This window comes from Vipera ursinii (genome assembly GCF_947247035.1).
Source record: "Vipera ursinii genome assembly, chromosome: 17".
In the NCBI taxonomy this organism is placed as follows: domain Eukaryota; kingdom Metazoa; phylum Chordata; class Lepidosauria; order Squamata; family Viperidae; genus Vipera; species Vipera ursinii.
The window spans coordinates 1,174,475-1,193,599 of NC_139530.1; the positions used below are offsets into that span (position 1 = coordinate 1,174,475).

Here is a 19,125-nt window from a genome sequence, read left to right on the forward strand (position 1 = left end):
CGACCCCCGCCCGGGCCCCGCTCCGAACCTGCGACGCTGATCGCGGCACGGCGGCGGCGGCGGCGGCCCCGCCGGAAGTCCCGCCCCGCGTCGGGTCCAGCCCCGGCCACGCAGCCCGGCCGGCAGAGCGCCGAGCGGCGGATCGGCCCATCTCGGCCCTGATTGGCGGAACGGGCGTGAGGGCGGGGCTTGGAGAAGAGGCGGTGGACTCCACGTGTGGCACAAGCTGTCATGAACGTAAACACGCCAGGATCTTTTGAAAAACAGGACTTTATTCAGAAATCGTACAAAAGTAGAAAAGAAGGCCAAAGCAACATTAGAAACCGAAAACTAAGACTCGGCTAATATTTGGCTGCAGAAATCTGGGTGTCTAGGAGGGGAAGATATATACATATACATATACATCCAGTGCTTTTTTTTGTAAAGGAAAAAGGTGCCGGAACTCACACGTGTCATACAACCCGCCTTGCCTACCCTACAAGGTTCCATCCAGAAAAGGTGCCGGAACTCCGTTCTGAGCGTTCTATGAGAAAAAAAGCCCTGTATACATATATATACATATATACATATACACTTCTCCCAGAAGAACGAAGCTGAAGCCACCAGCCTGAGGATGACGGATGAGATTTCGTGGAAACGTTGCTCTTACACCTTCAATTCTACGTGGGAAAAAACCCGAATGACCAAAGATCCACATACAAACACCCGTGAAAACCTCAGAAAACATATGTACATATTTGGGAGGCTAAGATGATCATTTCGAACTCTTTTATGTTCTCATCAGTTAGTCATACCCTTTATCTGAGATAGATAGTGCGTTTTCTTTGGTGTTTAAGAATCATTGCAAATCATCCCTCTGGGATTGTGGGCAATTAATGCCTCGATTTCAATTACAGAAAGTGCTCGGCTTACGAGTGCAGTGGAGCCCCAGATTTCTGTGGTCAAGACAATGAGTTTTGCCCCCTTTTACGACCTTTCTCGCCCCTGTGCTTAAGCGAATCGCTGCCGTTGTTCAGTGACCCAAACGGGCGTTAGGCGAATCCGGCTTTCCCCCATTGACTTAGCTTGTCGGGAGGTCGCAAAAACGGATCGCACGACGCCAGGGACGCTGCGACCGTCGTAAATGCGAGTCAGCTGCCAAGTGTTGAAATTTTGATCACGGGAGCCACGGGGGACGCCGTGACAGTCGTAAGTGTGGAAAATGGTTCTAAGTGGCTTTTTTTCAGTGCCGTTGCAACTTCCAATGGTCGCTAAATGAACAGTCGTAAAGCAAGGACTGCCTGTTATAGCCAGGATGCTTTCAAACTTCGGAGGAGGACTGAAAATGCCCTTATTTTTTTTCCAAAAAGGATGGTTGCGATCCAAAGCTGCCTACTTTTCCGCTCCATCCAATGCAATCGTTTAACTCTAAAATACGAGATTTTCTTCCGAAAATTAGCTCTCCTTTCCTGGAATTTTTTTTCCTCCAAGATTCGGATCTGCTCCGCGTTTTTTTAATTTCAGCTTCCTTTTCTTTTGAGGGAGCAAAACATCCCCAAAACCGAAAGTTCAACCCAAAATACTGTAAGCTTCACCGTTTTATCTCTGAAACCTCTCCAAGAACAAAAGGAGAGGGGGAAAAAACTGAGAAATTCAATTTCTGTCCAGGACATTCCTCTCCCCCTCCACATTTGCATCAGAGTTCCCTAAATCTCCCCCAAATTAAGGGGGGGGTGCTCCTGAGGATCAAACCCTTTCCTCACCCCCAAATCAAGAAACAGGTTGATAGGTTAAAAGCGAATCCAGCTGCCCCCCATCCCTCCCTTGAGTTTGCCCGTCAGAAGCCAGCTGAGACAGTTTGCTGAGACGCTACGACCGTCGTAAATACACTCCAGTTGCCAAAGGCCCCAATTTTTATCATGTGACCGTAGGGACGGACGTAAGTATGAGGATCGCGTTTTTTCAGTGCCGTTGCTAAACAGATCATTGCAAATCATTTTTTTTCCCTTTGCCAGCTTCGTTTCTGCCTTATCGTCTTTTGTGGGATTTGTCGAGCAGAGCGGAAATTGTTGGCCTGGAAAACCGTCCGTGCCGACCGGCTGGACCGTCGTTCTCAGGAGCTCTTCATGCCGGAGTCTTGGACCCCCAGCGGGAGGGGCTTCCCCCCTCTGGGGTCGAAGAAGTCCATGCTGTCCTCTACCTCCACCGCGATTTGCTGGCCAGACCCTCTTCTGGCGGCGGTTTCTTCCTGCGAGAGGGGAAGGTCTGGGTGGCGTGCAGGGTGGGCAGCCCCCGAGGGGCTCAAGGCCGGGGAGGGAGCACCGTGGCCCCCTCCATTGCAGATGCTGACCACGCAGTTCACGTTCACCTGGGCCTTCCCGTTTCCCAAAATCCCTGTGGACGAAGGAAAGAAAATTTAATCAAGAAAGAAAGAAAGAAAGAAAGAAAGAAAGAAAGAAAGAAAGAAAGAAAGAAAGAAAGAAAGAAAGAAAGAAAAAGAGATAGAAAGACAAACCTGAATAAAAGAAATAGAGAGGGGAGGGAGGGAGGGAGGGAGGGAGGAAGGAAAGAGAGGAAGAGAGAAAAAAAAGAGCACGGATGATGTTACCTAGCAGGGCCATGGAACGTTTCGAAGACAAGCTCAGAGAGCACCAAGGGGCCCACAATCCTCAGCTTTGCAATGACCCAGCCCAGCCAGATGGGACCTGGCACCCCCACCCCCCTGATCTAGCCCCATCGGGGAGGGGTCTCACTTGAATCCGAGGTGCTGCAGCACGGCCCGTCGTTCGGAGGGAGAGATCTCTGCTGGACGCTGTCTGTTTCCACCCGGCGGGGGTCTCCATTGCTGCTTTCGTGGCTCTTCTCAGACCTGGCTGGACCGTCCCAAAGACCGGAGGGCGACGTCTGCAAGAGGCTGTCCTTCTCCTGTCCCACAGCCTCTGGAACCTGCGGCCACTTGCCCGGGAACTTTTCAGCCGCCGAGAAAGGCTGGAAGGAAACGGAGAAACCAAACGTCAGAGGTGCATTGATCAGCCAGGACCCCAGACCCAAATGGGGTCTGGCAGCTTTCTCACTTTGGGGGTGTCTCTGATGACAAAGCTGCTCAAATACTGATATAGAGAGGCAAAAAAATCAATGCTCACCTGTTTTTTCTTCTCCCACATGGGAAGACACTTTTGGCCTGCCGGAGGGAAAATTAAAAACTTTTAGGAAAAGTTCAGGTCAAGCAAGACACCCTAGACCATTTCAATCAATCAATCAATCAATCAATCAATCAATCAATCAGAATAGAGCTGGAAGGGGCCTTGGAGGTCTTCTAGTCCAGCCCCCTGCTCAGGCAGGACATTCCAGACAAATGGCTGTCCAGTCTCTTCTTAAAAGCCTCCAGTGTTGGAGCATTTCACCACTTCTAGAGGCAAGTAGTTCCACTGATTAATTGTTGGAACAGTTAATCGATTGGAACAATCTGATTTTCTTTAAAACCTTAATAAAAATGAAATTAACGTGCGAAGACAAGTCTTCCATTCTGCTTTTTTTTTTAGCCTCCAACTTACCACTTTTTCTAAAGGCGACGAAGCCAATGAGGGCTATCAGCACCAACGGGATAACGGTCATGCCCACAATCCTCCCTGGACACAAAAGAAATGGATAAAAATGCACAGTTAGGATGGCCAAGCCGTGCTAAGAAATTGCCACTTCCGTTTGCCTTCTCTGTTCCGGGAAGCCTCGAGGTGAAGATACCTGGAAACCTTTTGCACTTGCAAAAAAGAAAAGAAAAAAGAACGAAAGAAACTGGGGTGGAAATTGGGTTAAAACCAGGGGAAATTCTTCAGCCTGGTTTAGGATTTATTGCTGTATATTGCATCTAAGCTGTGGAAACTCTAAATAGCCACTAGAGGGCAGCAGAAAGACGCCGTTCTTTTGGCATCTTTCCAATTAAGCCACCGGCAGTCCTGGGCCCAGAATTTATGTCACTAAGTGAGACGTGTGTTAGGTGAGCGTTGCTGCTGTGGTCTTAAGTGTGAAAAACGGTCCCAGGTCCTCAAGTGTTAAAGTTACAAAGTCTGACTGGCTGGGGGATTCTGGGAGCTGAAGTTTAATTGTAGTAGTAGTAGTAGTAGTAGTAATGTTGGAAGGGACCTTGGAGGTCATCTAGTCCAACCCTATGCTCAGGCAGGAAGTCTTAGAGCTATGCTGGCTGGGGAATTCTGGGACCTGAAGTCCACAAGTCTTAAAGTTGCAAAGCTGAGAACTAAACCATCTTTTTCTACCCAGGATGAAAAAAGTCAACATTTTCTTTCCTTCTTGCTCACCGGTGTCTGCTGACGGATCCTGATCGTTGAAAGTCGGCCTCTCAGTCCCAGCGCGCAACGGTGGCCTCTTTGTAACGGTTGTGAGTTGCGGAGAAGTCGTCCCAGGGTTAACGCGCCCACCTGGATTTCCACAAACGGTGTCGCTGCTGCTGTTTCCGGGAACGAGCACGGGTTGGCAGCTTGTGTGTGTGTGTGTGGGGGGGGAAACACAACAAAAATAAACGAGTGACAAAAAGTAATCTAACTGGAGGAGTTTCCACACAAAGTATCTGTTGTGCAAACGTGACATTTTTATGACACAACTTTTCTTACCCTCAGAAAATCAGCCGGACTGCATGGTTATTAAGACGATCGGGGTGCTTCCAGGAAAGGGGCTAGGTTTTGCATCTAGAGGTCATCTTTCCCAACCCGTGGGGTGCGGTGCCAATTTTTATTTTAGCATTTCTCTCTCTCTTTTTTTTTAAAAAAAAATTGATTAGGGATTCTAGCCGTTCCACTGGTTAATTGTTCTTTTTTTGACCACCCTTTGGGGACAGCTCCGGCAGCCAACCCATGTAACAAATAATCATAGATAATTTGATAGGCTAGAGGCGTACAATTGTGGTTTTTCCTGCCAGGGTTTAAGCACGCTCCCTCTTCCCAAACAACGCAACCACCAACTTACATCCGGTGCTGGGTGCAGACCTTCCGGTGAGACTCCTGGTCGGAGAAGGTGCCTGGTTGGCACGGGGCACATTCCAAGTCCGTTTCCCTTGTGCCTGGCAGAGAAATGACAGGGAGAGAAAACGGCTTAAAAGTTGGAAAGACACTTCGGAGCCCGAAAAAGAGAGGGGGGGGAAGGCCGTCTCTCTCTGGAAACGCACAAGAATGTGGGGGAAATCAGCAATGGAAATTCTGAGGTCCCTTGCGGTTGTAAGTCGAGGGCAACGCGCGCACGCACTGAAATCCAGCTGATTCCCTCCTTGGGAATTCTGAATTTCCAAAGCTGAAGGCAAAGGAGTTTGCTTGGCTAATGTCCCACCGGCTCCGGGCTGCGATTCCCTGCCTTTTCCTGTCTTTTTGTTCAACTTCCTTTTCCCGTCGATAAGTTGTGTCTGGCCAGGTTGGAAGAATTTCTGCTTTCTTCCAGTATCTTGGCCTCACCAGCTCCTATCTTTACAGGCAGTCCTCGGCTTACGGCCACAATCGAGCCCCCAATCTCTGTTGCTAAGCCGGACAGTTGTTAAGGGAGGTTTGTCCCATTTTACGACCTTTCTAGCCACCGTTGTTAAGGGATAATGTGCTGGGAATGATGACGCTGTTCCCTGGTTTGGGTCATGAAAGGACTTCAAAAAAGCACCCAGCTCAGAGAGCTCCAACGACCCCACAGTCCTCCTCCTCCTCCTCCTCCTCCTCTCTTCAAACCCCCCTCCCTTCTATCACTGATGACATTCCCTAGTTGGGTCATGAAATGCCTGCCAGAAAAACCACCCAGCTCAGAGACCACCAAAGGGCTCCCCATTTCAGCCCCCAGCTACAAATATTCTCCTTCATCGGTAGATTTTTTCAAACAGACCAGGATCTCGCCGTTACCCAACCTCATTTTGCAACGTAGCACAACCCCCCACCCCGATTCTCTGGGTGCGCTGGATGGGCGCCGACCAAGCCTCCAAGCTTACCTGCCTGGACCACTCCGTGTCCGATCTCGCAGTTGCGGTAGGGCTGGCAGTGATAACATTTCTCGGAGACCGCCGAGCTGCAAAAGTGGCCAGGGGGACACCAGCAGACTCTGTTTTGGGTGGGGGTGCAGGCCCTTTCCTCCAGAAATCCTGTTTCAGGGGGGGGAAAAGGGTGGGGGTGGTTAGGGGACCAAAGGTGGGCTGAGAAGGGGGCAGACAGGAGAAGTATCCCTGGAAGTATCTCAGGGGCTGCCCCAAAGAAGAGGCAGTCAAGCTATTCTCCAAAGCTCCTGAAGGCAGGACAAGAAGCCACAGATGGAGACTAACCAAGGAGAGAAGCAACCTGGAACTAAGGAGAAATGTCCTGACAGTGAGGACAATTAACCAGTGGAACTCCTTGCCTCCAGAAGTTGTGAATGCTCCAACACTGGAAGTTTTTAAGAAAAGACTGGACAGCCATTTGTCTGAAAGGGTATAGGGTTCCCTGCCTGAGCAGGGGGTTGGACTGGATGACCTCCAGGGTCCCTTCCAACTTTATTATTATTATTATAAGGCCGGCTGCCCTCACCTTCTTTGCATTGTGGTGAACAACTGAAACACAACCGGGCCCGACTCCAGCCCTCTTTGAATGAGCCTTCCTTGCAGCGTGCGCACTGCGTGTTGTGAGTGTCGTTGCACTTCTGAAGCACACGGAAACCTGTAGGGGCAAAAAAGGGGGAAAGTCAGTCCTGCGGATAGGTTTGGCCCAATCTGTTCTGAGAAGTTTGGTGGGGGTGTCTCCTCCCTTCCACGTCTGGACATCCAGCCTCATCAGAATCAGTTCATCAACGATGAGGAATTAATTAAGGACCATTGATCAATGGAGCCGCTTGCACAGCACCCTACCTGGACCGCACAAGCGGCAACATTTGTGGATGTTTTCCTCGTAATATTCTTTGGGGTCGAGGCATTGAGACCCCCAGGAGGGGGTGTAAGGCACCACCTGAGCCTGCAGAAATGGGAAGAAAAATCAGTTTGCAGTCAGATGAGTTTGTCCACTGCTTCTCTTGATGATAGCCTTAACTACGGCGGAAAGGAAGGTGGGGAAACTCGCTGAACAGCTGTCTTGCTTAGTGACAAAAATGCCGGGCCGAATTGCAGTCATAAACTCGAGGACTGCCTGCAATTTGGGCAGATTTCAGCCCTTTAATTCCAGAACGGAAGCAGAGGGGAAACCGAACCTTTTTCTTCAACCACCGTTAATATTGGTTTTTTTCAGCAAGGGAAATGCTTAACAATCTCCCGAGAAGCCACAAAGACAGGAACTCTCTTATTATGATGATGATTTTCGTGCAGGCTCCGAGTAACCGTGGGAGGCTCTGTTAATTTCCTTGATTAAATGAACCTGCCTTTCCTCCCCGCTTGACTTTGCCTGTCAGAAGGCTGCAAAAGGTGACTCTGGGAAATAAATACAAGTCAGTTGCCAAAGTCTGAATTTTAATCACGCGACTGCAGGGATGCTGCAATGGTCCTAAGTGTGAGAAACGGTTCTAATTCGCTTTTTTCAGTGCTGTTGCAACATCCGTCACTAAGCGAGCTGTTGTAAGTCAAGGACTGCCTGGACTCAATTACTAGAAGTTCCTCCGATCACTAAACAAGCAGTCTTGTCTCCTGGGATGAAGCCAAGCCCTTGTTTGCTAGTTAGAAGGAAACAATCAGTCGTGGTTTGCCATTAAGTAACCAGAGACAGAGAGAGAGAAATCCGTTCAGGAGATTTGGAAATCGTCCCTCTTCCTCAACTGAAGGACCGTGAACCAAACTGGTCTTAATAAGTCCAAGGTTGGTTCCTTAACAGTTTTGCTTTCCACCCCCTCCCCCCGCCCCCCCGGTTTGCACAACGTGGTTTCGTTTCGTGCAAAACTGCCCTTTTTTTTTGCAATTTGCCATGGTAACGGAAACCACAGTTTGGCAAATCGGTCTCAACAAACTCCAGTCCCCAAAGATCAAATTCCGGTCTTTCTCCACTAAAGGTCCCAACACCAATTTGGTGGCGGTTTCAGATTCTCGATTAAATGCTGTGGATGCTCCAACACTGCAAGTTTTTAAGAAGAGACTGGACAACCGTTTGTCTGAAATGGTAGAGGGTTTCCTACCTGAGCAGGGGTTGGACTAGATGACCTCCAAGATCCCTTCCAACTCTGCCTATTCTATTCTATTCTATTCTATTCTATTCTATTCTATTCTATTCTATTCTATTCTATTCTATTCTATTCTATTCTATTCCTTTTTCCTATTTTATTCCATTCCATCCCAGAAATCTAATCAGCTGGGACAAAAAAAAACCTGGGGCTCTCCCCACGGATGTGTGTTCTCTGTCTTTTTGCCTAAGTTCACCCATAGTTACTTCTGCTGGGATAACTCTTCCATTTTTTCAGCAAGAAATGGGCCACATTGCAAAACAGACAAAGGAGCTGACGCCACACACGGCTGTCACGCTTTGCTAAAAGAAAAATCAAACATTAATCCTCAGCTTCCTCAAATTTGGGTTCCTTAATTTGACTCTGAAATCCGCTTCCATCCTTAGCTTGGTGTCCTTCTCCAAAGCACCTGAAGGCAGGACAAGGAACAACGGATGAAAACTAACCAAGGAGAGAAGCAACCTGGAATTAAGGAGGAACTTCCTGAAAGGGAGGACAACTAACCAGTGGAACAGCTCGCCTCCAGACGTTGTGGGTGTTCCAGTGTTGAGTTTCTACAGTTAATGAAGTCTGATTTCTCCTGGATTAATGATTCCTTTCCAAAGAACGATATTTTTCATGCTTAATCCATGGTGAGGCTCTTTGGAAAGATTTCATAGTTTCAGGGCAAGATTAGGGGGTGGGGGGGAGGCCAAATCAGTGCTTGGGAGAAGCCATGATAGTTTAAGTCGTGACACAGACTTAAAACTGTGGTCTCTGTGAACAGGCCTTAACCCGACTTAATAATAAGAGACTAATAAATTCTCTTTCTGCTCTCTGTGGAACTGACAAAGCTCGTGTTTTTGCAGAAAAAGGTGTCTTGGCAGCTACAGCTGGTTGCGGCTTTTTAAGTTTCCAGTGGCCGCAATAACATTTATAAAGTTGTGTTTGCCTTTTTCCAAAATAGAGCTGAACTGTAAACGTGAGACTCACACTTCACAAAGGCTTTGAGTCACGCTTCCTGTAATCCTGCCCGTACACAGTCCCCATGTAAACCACGTAGTGTGTCCCTCTGTATGTGTGTCTCTCTGGGTGTGTGTGCACGCTTGAACAAGAGAACATCTTTTCCTACTTAGTTCTGAATGAAAAGAAACTTTTTTAAAAAAATTTACATCAGGGCTGGGGAAATTGACAATGGCCCCTGCTGGTTACAGGTGGAAAAAGCTTGTTTGAGTTCTGGTACACATTTTTTTAACGCAACTTGCCCTTGAAATAAATCCAAAGAGATGGAGGGCTATAGAAATCAGAGAGAGACAAACAGACAGACAGACAGAGAGATGATAGCTAGTTAGATGATAGATCAGAGATATATAGAGATGATAGATAGATAGGGAGATAGATAAGGGATAGAGAGATAGCTAGATAGTTAGAGAGATAGATGATCAGGTAGCTAACTAGATAACAGAGAGATAGATAAATGATAAGAGAAAGAGATGATAACTAGTTAGCTATAGATAGATGGATAGAGAGATAGCTGTCAATCTACCAATCTAGCTAGCTAGATTGATATAGATAGGTGATAAAGAGATACAGACTCACAGTTTTCTATTTTCAACCAAAACATAACAGGACTGGATTAGCTATTATAAATAGACAGACAGACAAATAAAAATAGATAAATAAATAAACAGATACTCATTCCCCCCACCCCCACCCCAGTTCCATTTTCAACCACAGCATAACAGGACAAGGTTAACTACATCCAGAGGTCGAAAGTGGCTGAGGTGTTTAGGGCTGAAGGATTATATGGGCACTAAAAATTCTATTTTCACCTGGCTGAAGTGTCACCTAAATCGAGAAACGCTACCCTAAAATGATTTGCACAGGGAGAGATTTTTCTATCTCTTCCAAGTTTCACCAAAGATTTTTCCATCAAAAATTAAAGAGTAAAACCCAAGGGGGGGGGGGCTATTAAAGCCAGCTGACTACTTTACCTGTCGGATTTGGGCTCCGTCACCTTAGAGGCGATCCTCTCTAGATTTAAGGGGGAACCACGGATGTAATCAAAACAAGGAACAATCAAAAGGGAGCAGACTTTGATTAAGGGAAGTTGTACGGTTCCTGTTCTCCGAGCTGGGTCAGCAACAATTGCTAAAAAAAATAATCAGCCCCTTTGCAAGAGGAGGCAATCCCAAGGCAAACAGATCACCAATTTATAAGCCAGATTCGATCTAATAATCCTCTCTGGAGATCCGGGCAAGAAATAAATGGGGGGTGGGGGGTGATTTTGTGGTGCTTTCCAGCCTGCGTGGACTCCTGGAGATTGCCTGGACGATTCCCTGCCATTTTAGGGCTGAGAGAGAGCTAGATTCACTTAATAACAGAATAACCGAATGACAGAGTTGGAAGGGACCTTGGAGGTCATCTAGTCCAACCCCCTGCTCAGGCAGGAGACCCTGGACCACTCCAGATAAATGGCTGTCCAGTCTCTTCTTAAAAACTCCAGTGGTGGAGCATCCACAACTTCTAGAGGGAACCCCTTCATTTCATCCTTCCGTCCACCCATCTATCCATCATGCATCTTATCTATCTTAGAATCGAAGAATCCTGGGGCTGGACCTTGGAGGTCTTCTAGTCCAACCCCCTGCTCAAGCAGCAGGCCCTAGACCATCCAGACAAAGGGCTGTCCATTTTTTTTTCCTTAAAACCTCCAGTGATGGAGCAGCCACAGCTTCTGCCCGAGTAGGCACTCAGGGGAAGGGAAAGCGCTGGCGGAAAAGTTTGAGAGAATATGGAGTGGGGGGGGGACCTCAAACACCTTCACCGCTACCCTTCGCGCATCTTCGTGACTCCCACGAAACTGGGTCAGGACTGTCCCGTCCCTTGCACACACACCCCCCCCGAAAAAAAAAACAGAGCCTACGCAAAGCCGACCTTTGACGCGCGGAAATTTTCACGCGACAAGAAGTTTCCCCTCGCCTTTGAAACGAGGGGAAAGCGAAAAACCCACCGACGCTCGCTCGGTTCGCTCGTCCTTCGTCAGTGGGGAAGGAAGGCAGACACTCCCCCCCCATCCCGGTTGGGATCGATGGGAGTCAGTGTCCAGGAGACCTCCAAGGCAGCGGTTCCCCCAAACCTTTGGCGCACCACGGACCGGTTCCGTGGAGAGAGGGCCTTTTCCGCGGACCGGAGTGGGGACCCGTGGTTTCGCAGGCTGCCTGGATCCCGCGGATCGCGCGGCCCGGGTGCCGGTCCACGGACCACGGACAGGAAGTCGGGGACCCCCGCCCTAAGGGGAAAGTGCCGGCTTTTGCTCCCGGAGGATGCAAGCTGGAACCCCTCTCTCTGTGCCAGGACAGGAGGGGGGTCCCGGGGGGGGCAGGAGGGCGAAGGGGGGTGGGTTGCATGGGGGACGCGACTCACCTGCAGGCATAACATCTCCAGGGCGCAACAAGCCAGCGCAGCGTAAAGGCAACGGCGCGTCCTCATTTCGATGCGGGAGAAAAAGCGAAAGTGGCAGCGACTAGTCCGAAGCCGGGAGCCCCAGGCAGGCAAGGCGAGGGGCGGGCTCGGCTGGGAAGAGGCCGGCCGGGGTGGGCGGACGGAGAGGGAGGGGCCGATTTGCTGCAGACACCTTCGCAAACCACCCAGAGCTGAAAAATCCAGCTGTACATTTCGCGTAGAGGAGGGAATTCTTGCTTTGGGTTGAAATTGAATGTGAAGAAAAGCAAAGTTTTGACATCTAGGCAGAAACAAACAAAAAAAGCAAAGGCACAAGTCCAGATTAGGTGAAACCCAGCTGAAAAACAGTCCCCGTGAGAGGGACCTTGCAGTCCCACAGGAAGATCTCTTAAACGGGAGCCAGCCGCCTGCGTTGGCATCCCAAAAAGCTAACACAATCCTGGGCTGTGTAAAAAGATGCATAGAATGTGAAGCAGCTTTCACAAGAGATCGATGGAACGTTAAGGTGCTTCCAAAGTGAAATAGGCAGAATGCAGAGATGCAGTCATTATGAAGCTTTATTCATCGGCAGGTTATATAAAAAGAGCTATATGGCATGGAAGCATCCATGCTTGTAAGATAGAAGATAGATAGAAAGAGAAGCAGAGCTAGAACAAAGAAGCAGCCCCTGGGCAGAGGTATTTATGGGGGGTCTCGGCCCCTCCCTAGCCATAAAACTCTCTCGCCAATGGGGCTGCTGCAGGGGAGCAAAGAAGCCTCTTTGCTCCATCTGATGACCTGTTTGGGGAACTGCCATGGCTGGCACAAAACATGTAACAATTCCCCTTCTTGCCAGCCAATGACAGGGACCAGTGAATGTGTGCGAGGGGCAAGCAGGTGTCATAGACATGTATAAAAACATTCAGAAGGCCAAACACAAACGCTTACACAGAAGGTTGTGCCGGTCAATGGGAAGAGGTTTGGTGAACAGATCAGCTATCTGGTCAACTGTGTTACAGTGCTCTACACGTATAAAACCCTCTTTGACAAGCTGTCTGACATTTTTATAGCGTATGTCTATGTGGCGAGATCTAGAGCCTACTGCATAAGCCTCCGAGATTGCAATGGCGGCTGTGTTGTCCTCTAGAATTTGGATGGGCAGAGGAGGAGCTGCCCAGATGCTCGTTATCAGCTCATTGAACCAAGTCAAATCATTGGCCGTGTCTGACAGGCTGGCATATTCAGCCTCGGCCGTGGAGCAAGAAACAAATTTTTGCTGCCTAACATGCCAATGTATTGGGCAGCCATTTAGCAATATGAGAATACCGGAAGTACTCCGCCTACTTTTGGTGTCGCCAGCCCAGTCTGCGTCTGAGTAAGCAGAGAGCTGGGCCGTCTCCCCCTTCTCTGGTTCCAGCACAAGGAGGGCATCGGTCGTGCCCCTGAGGTACCTAAGTACCCTCTTAACAGCAGTCCAGTGGAATTCCTTTGGGTGTTCCACATGCCTGGACAATAGATTTACAGCTAAAGCTATGTCAGGCCTGCTCCAATTGCTGATATATAGCAAGGAGCCAATCACAGATCTGTAAAGTGTATTATCTGTGAACTCAGGACCGTCCTTGTGAGTATGGTTGTAAAAGTCGCTTTGCATTGGGCTGTGCGTAGGATTAGATTCTGCCATTTTGCATTTGGCCAATAACTCCTCTATCTTTTCTTTTTGAGATAGAGCGAACCCCCCCTTAGTGGCCAAAATATGCACACCCAAGTACTTATCAACCCGCCCCAAAGATTTCAAAGTAAACTTTTCTTCCAGGGCCTTGGCAAATTCATCACACCCTTCCTTGTCAGGTCCTACATATAGTAGGTCATCCACATAAACTAACACCCTTTCTGTGGTACCCTTTGAGTTGCGTGTGAAAACACATTTATCTGCACGGGATGCAGTGAAACCAACTCGTTCTAAACTTTTTCTAAGACAGTCATACCATAATTTCCCTGACTGCTTGAGACCATATAACCCTTTGTGAAGTAACCATGTATTTTCCCCTTCTTGCTGGTAGCCAGGAGGGGCCTTCACGTAGATCTGCCGGTCCAATTTGGCGTGGAGGTAAGCCGTCTGGATGTCGAATTGGAAGACTTCCTCCCCCAGAGCAGCTGCAGTCACGAGGGCGGTCTTGACGCTCTCTGCCCGGACAGTTGGAGAGTATGTCTCGCCATAGTCTTCCATATAGCGTTGGGCGAATCCCTGAGCTACCAAACGGGCCTTATACAGGTAGAGGCCATTGGCAAGTGGTTTTGCCTTGTAAACCCACCTTGTGCCAATGACTTTCCTCTCCTTTGGAGGTTGCTGGGGGGTGAAGACCTTGAGTTGTTTTAAGCTCTGCATTTCCTTCTCCATCGCGAGCTGCCATTTCTCCTGTTCTTCGATGGGCAGCTCCTGGATGTCAGAGAAGGATTTTGGGGTGACCACAACGCTGTTAACAGACGCGATGTGCCCAATGTCAATTCGCTTTGGCGGGATGCCTTTGTTGGACCGCTTTGACCTCCTTACCTTCTGCCACTCACCGCCTTTTCCTTCTGCGGGTTTCTGAGGCGTTGCTGGGGAACTGGACGGCTCATCCTCCCCATCTGAACCAGGTGGGATGACATCTTCGTCTTGTTCCACACTTTCGTCGGTGGCAGGGTATGTGGACGTCTCAGGTGATGTCGTAGTTGGTGTGCCCTTGTTGGGACGGTTGATATATGGGCTCAGATCATTGGAGTGTATCTGGGCCCAATTGGAGTCCTCTTCGAAGGAGGCAGATTGGGAAGTCACAATCTTGCCCCCTTCTCCCAGGAAACGGTAGGCCTTGGAGCCAGGAGCGTAGCCCAAGAACCTCAGTCTCTGGGAGACAGATCTCCCCTTCTTCCGCAGCTGCTTGGGGATGTGAACCCATGCATAGGACCCAAAAACACGTAAATGTCCAAGATTTGGTTTCCTACCATGAACTAGGAAATATGGGGTCTGGTTCACAACACTGCTCCAAGTGCGGTTTAAGGTATAATTGGCGTATTTTACCGCTTCTGCCCAGTATGATTCTGCGACCCCTGCGTCTGCAATCAGACTACGCATCATAGTTTGTAGGACTCCATTTCTTTTCTCTGCCACACCATTCTGAGCGGGGGTGAAAGGCGCGGTAAGAAAATGGCGGATGCCCTTACGCTTTACCCAGTCCTGGAATTTTCGGGACATGAACTCAGCCCCGCGGTCGCTCTGCAGTTGTGCAATCTTGGTTTTATACTGGGTCTCTACAAGGTTGTAGAGTGATTTTATGGCATCAAAAGCTCCAGATTTTTCTGTGAGGATATACACATGGCCGTACCTTGAAAAATCATCAACTGCAGTGAGAAAATACTGACTTTTCCCTAGAGATGGTGTGAAAGGCCCGACCAAATCAACATGAACTAGTTGATATGGGAATTGGGTCTTACGCAGTGATGTTTTTGGGATAGGCGCAGCTTTCCTCTTTGACTTCTTACAGATTGCACAGTCCAGGAATACCTCACAATCTTTGAGCTGGACTCCCTCAGCAAACTCTCCCATCTTTTTAACTACAGGGAAGCTTGCATGACCTAATCTTCGGTGCAAAATATGGGCACACTTATCGTGGAGTGGCTTCCCGACTGACACCCTCTTGGCTTTGGTTGCCTTGAGCGGTGCTTCAGTTGACAGCTGAGGTTGGGATTTCTTATCCACACTGCCTTGCTGTGGGGGCTTGGATGCAACCGCTTCACCCTTGCGGTCGTTAAGCAGCCTTGGGGTTGTCTGTGAGGCCCCTTCTAAGGGGGAGAAATATGGCAAATCATCTATGATGGCTATATTTCCAATGACCCTCTGGTCCCGGGTGACATGACCTCCCCCTTTGCGAAATAAAACTTCCACCCCGTCATCGTCACATAACTTGATAATGCTCAACAGGTTGTTGGCAATAGAGGGCGCGTGTAAGACACCTTCAACTTTTCCAAGCCCGGGTAGAGAAACCGTGCCCTCCCCAATAACCAAAGCTTTATCACCGTTGGCCACCTTGACAGATGATTTCATTTTCTTTACTCTTTTAAAACCTTGACTCATATTAGTAATGTGAGATGAAGCTCCAGAGTCCAGCAACCATAAGTCAGTGGAGCTATCAGCTCTTGTGGTGGGGGCACAGGTAGACACAAGATTGTTAGTACTTTTGGCCCCGCCACGGCCCCTTCCTTGTCCCTTGCCCCTACCTTGATTGGGACCACGCTTGGGGCCTTGTTGAAAATGGGGGCAGTCCTTCTTGAGGTGCCCCTCAGAGCCACAGGTGAAACACTTGAGTAGAGCATTAACCCGCTCTGAGTTGCGGTGTCGTGTGCTGGCTGGCTGGCTGGTGACTCTGTTGTATTCTCCCGTATGTCTACGTCTGCTATCTTCGTCAATGAGTCTGCCCTCGAGGTAGGACAGAGGCATGGGTCCATCCCTGCCCCCTTCCAGGGAAATAATAAAATTGTTCCAACTTTTGTCCAGGGAAGCCACAATAACTGCGACCAAGTTCTCTTCAGGTATTCGGTAATTTTTGGACATTAGTTGCGCCCTGAGGGATTTTAATTTTCCAAGATGTTCTGCCATGCTGGCCCCAAACCTGAGTCTTGTGTTGTAAAACTCAGTTGTGAGTCTGGTGAGAGAACCCATGCTCTTGCTGTTGAATAAATTGTATAATAAGTGCAAGGCTGCGCAAGCTGTGAGTCCATCTGGAATGCTAGGGAACATATTATCATCGATGGACTCCATCAGAGTGGAAAAAGTCTGTCTATGAAGCCACTCTTCTCGTGAGCTCCACGGGAAAGGTGGTGGGTTCAGGGCCATTTCAAGAATCCCATCCTTTAATAGACATACCTGCAAATTTCTATTCCAACTGTGATAGTTCTCACCCCCAATTTTCAATTTTTCAAAGTTGGGATTCAACGGGGTGGCAATTAGAAACGTATTATCCCATTCTTGGAGCATTTGGGAGGTTGGCATTGAAAAAAATGGTAAAGGTACCCCTCTAGTGGGCGTTGGTGGTATATTTCTCTGATTTTCAGATGGCCCCCCTTCTGGGTTAAAAAGCCCGTACTGAGCATGTCCGGAAAACATGTGATCAGGGGGTGGGCGGAGCCCAAGATTGCCGGCCGGCACTTGGTTTTTAAAATGCTCTGGAAATCCTTCCTGGAGCCCCCCCCCGGCCCTGGATTGCCTTGAGAAGCCCATCGCTGTTCCTGAAGACCTTGGGGATGGCTAAAGCCGATGCTGGAGGAGGGGGCCAACCCCCCCCCCGAAGGCCAAGTAAGGAGAGCGCCTGGGCGGGGGCGAAGGGAAGGCTGGGGGCCCCGGAGAGAGGGTCGGGGGCCTTGGGGGGTAATGGGCAGTCTTATAGCCATCATAGGTCATGAGGGTTTCTGCTGGAGAGAGCCCAGGAGTCTGCTACCAACTTGTGAAGCAGCTTTCACAAGAGATCGATGGAACGTTAAGGTGCTTCCAAAGTGAAATAGGCAGAATGCAGAGATGCAGTCATTATGAAGCTTTATTCATCGGCAGGTTATATAAAAAGAGCTATATGGCATGGAAGCATCCATGCTTGTAAGATAGAAGATAGATAGAAAGAGAAGCAGAGCTAGAACAAAGAAGCAGCCCCTGGGCAGAGGTATTTATGGGGGGTCTCGGCCCCTCCCTAGCCATAAAACTCTCTCGCCAATGGGGCTGCTGCAGGGGAGCAAAGAAGCCTCTTTGCTCCATCTGATGACCTGTTTGGGGAACTGCCATGGCTGGCACAAAACATGTAACATAGAATCAAAATCGTATGAAGTATTAGTACCGCTTTATAAAGCCTTAGTAAGGCCACACCTGGAATCCTGCATCCAGCTTTGGTCCCCACATTACAAATATATATATATATATGTAGAGACTTTGGGGAAAGTGCAGAGAAGAGCAACTAAGATGATTAAGGGCCTGGAGACTAAAATATATAAAGAACGGCTGCAGGAATTGGCTATGGCCAGTCTAGACAAAAGAAGGACCAAGGGGTGACATGATAGTGGTCTTCCGGTATTTGAGGGGCTGCCCAAAAGAAGAGGAGGGGGTCAACTTATTCTCCAAAGCACCAGAAGGCAGGACAAGAAACAAGAAACTAAGCAAGGAGAGAAGCGACCTGGAATTAAGGAGAAACTTCCTGACAGTGAGGACAATTAACCAGTGGAACGACTTGCCTCCAGATGTTGTGGATGCTCCATCACTGGAGGTCTTCGAGAAGAGACCGGACAACCATTTGTCTGAAGTCGTGGGTCTCCCACCCAGAAAATGGAGGGGGGGGGCAACTGGGAAGATGTGGCTGTGTAAACTCTATTAATCAATCAAAATGGAGATGGAAGGGACCTTGGAGGTCTTCTAGTCCAACCCTAGACCATTTCAATCAATCAATCAATCAAAATAAAGCTGGAGGGGACCTTGGAGGTCTTCTAGTCCAACCTCTACCACTCCAGGCAAGTGGCTGTCCAGTCTCTTCTTAAAAACCTCCAGGAATGGAGCACCCACAACTTCTGGTGGCAAGCTGTTCCACTGGTTAATCGTTCCCACTGTTGCTTCTCCTTAATTCCAGGTTGCTTCTCTCCTTCCTGCAGAGAATCCAGCTATTGACCAAAGCAAGGTATTGTTCAACCTGGAGGGCCTAAGGTCGAACTTTTCCACTGCAGTCAACACTACTTTGTTTAATCACTGCTGGGTGACTAAGGCCCTCTGGGCTGTCTTCACCCATCATGCTGAGCAGTTTAATTCAGTGTGCAAGCTTTCGTGACCAAGTTCATCCAAGCTACGAAGGCAAGCAGAACTTTTGTCTAATGGGTTGCGCAAACCCTAACCCCATACAAATAAGAAAAGTACCTTCACACAGGACTGATGTACTGGAAACCATTTGTAATGTTTGTTTTGAAGATACAGGAGAAATGCAAATTATTGGAGGCGAATCATTTTGCAAATGTGCCAGCTGGCACAAAGCCGGACGTATGGGGATTTTTAGGAACCGAATCCCTTGCATTTGGTTTAATTGAGATGGTATATATAGGGGGCTGGACTAGAAGATCTCCAAGGTCCCTCCCAGCTCTTATTTATTCTAAGAATATTCTAAGAATATATAATGTTGGTCTTTTTGCTTTCGATGGGACCCCAATCATATAGATAACCCTCAACGTATAACTGTCATTAAGCCCAGAATGACAGAAAGAAGAGGTTGCTGTCGTAGGTTAACCCAGGGGTCTTCAAACTTGGCCCTTTTATGACTTGTCCTGGGTGAGGAATTCTGGGAGTTGAAGTCCACAAGTCATAAAAGGGCCAAGTTTGAAGACCCCTGGGTTAACGCCATTTGCAGCAGACATTAAGTGAACACGGCAGTGGTTCTGTGAATGCCCTGGTCATTAAGCAAGTCAGTTTTCCCCCAAATGGGCCATCATAACTTCCAAAAGGTGGGAGGGACCTCGGAGGTCATCTAGTCCAACCCCTTGCTCAAGCAATCTTTCCTCGAGCTTATTCCTTCTGTCCTGCCC

The 19,125-nt window shown here is 48.7% G+C and overlaps 1 protein-coding gene across 1 annotated transcript; it reads right to left on the reverse strand.

The window, feature by feature from the left end:
• Nucleotides 1-258: 258 nt before the first annotated feature.
• TNFRSF1B (TNF receptor superfamily member 1B) lies at nucleotides 259-11,631 on the reverse strand. Its single transcript, XM_083375738.1, has 10 exons — nucleotides 11,530-11,631; nucleotides 6,836-6,938; nucleotides 6,519-6,647; nucleotides 5,951-6,100; nucleotides 4,957-5,050; nucleotides 4,293-4,471; nucleotides 3,534-3,608; nucleotides 3,123-3,160; nucleotides 2,733-2,967; nucleotides 259-2,373 (listed from the first exon to the last, which is right to left on the reverse strand). The coding sequence occupies exons 1-10, from the start codon at nucleotides 11,593-11,595 to the stop codon at nucleotides 2,093-2,095; spliced, it is 1,350 nt and encodes a 449-aa protein (XP_083231864.1). The 5' UTR covers nucleotides 11,596-11,631; the 3' UTR covers nucleotides 259-2,092.
• Between the last annotated feature and the right edge of the window lie 7,494 nt (nucleotides 11,632-19,125).

Excerpts from the sequence above, each read along its gene's own strand:
- TNFRSF1B (XM_083375738.1), bottom strand. The coding sequence starts at position 11,595 with ATGAGGACGCGCCGTTGCCTTTACGCTGCGCTGGCTTGTTGCGCCCTG. Across the intron at positions 6,939-11,529 it reads TGGAGATGTTATGCCTGCAG|GCTCAGGTGGTGCCTTACAC; the intron begins GTGAGTCGCGTC and ends CCATTTCTGCAG. Across the intron at positions 3,161-3,533 it reads CGTCGCCTTTAGAAAAAGTG|GCCAAAAGTGTCTTCCCATG; the intron begins GTAAGTTGGAGG and ends TCCCTCCGGCAG.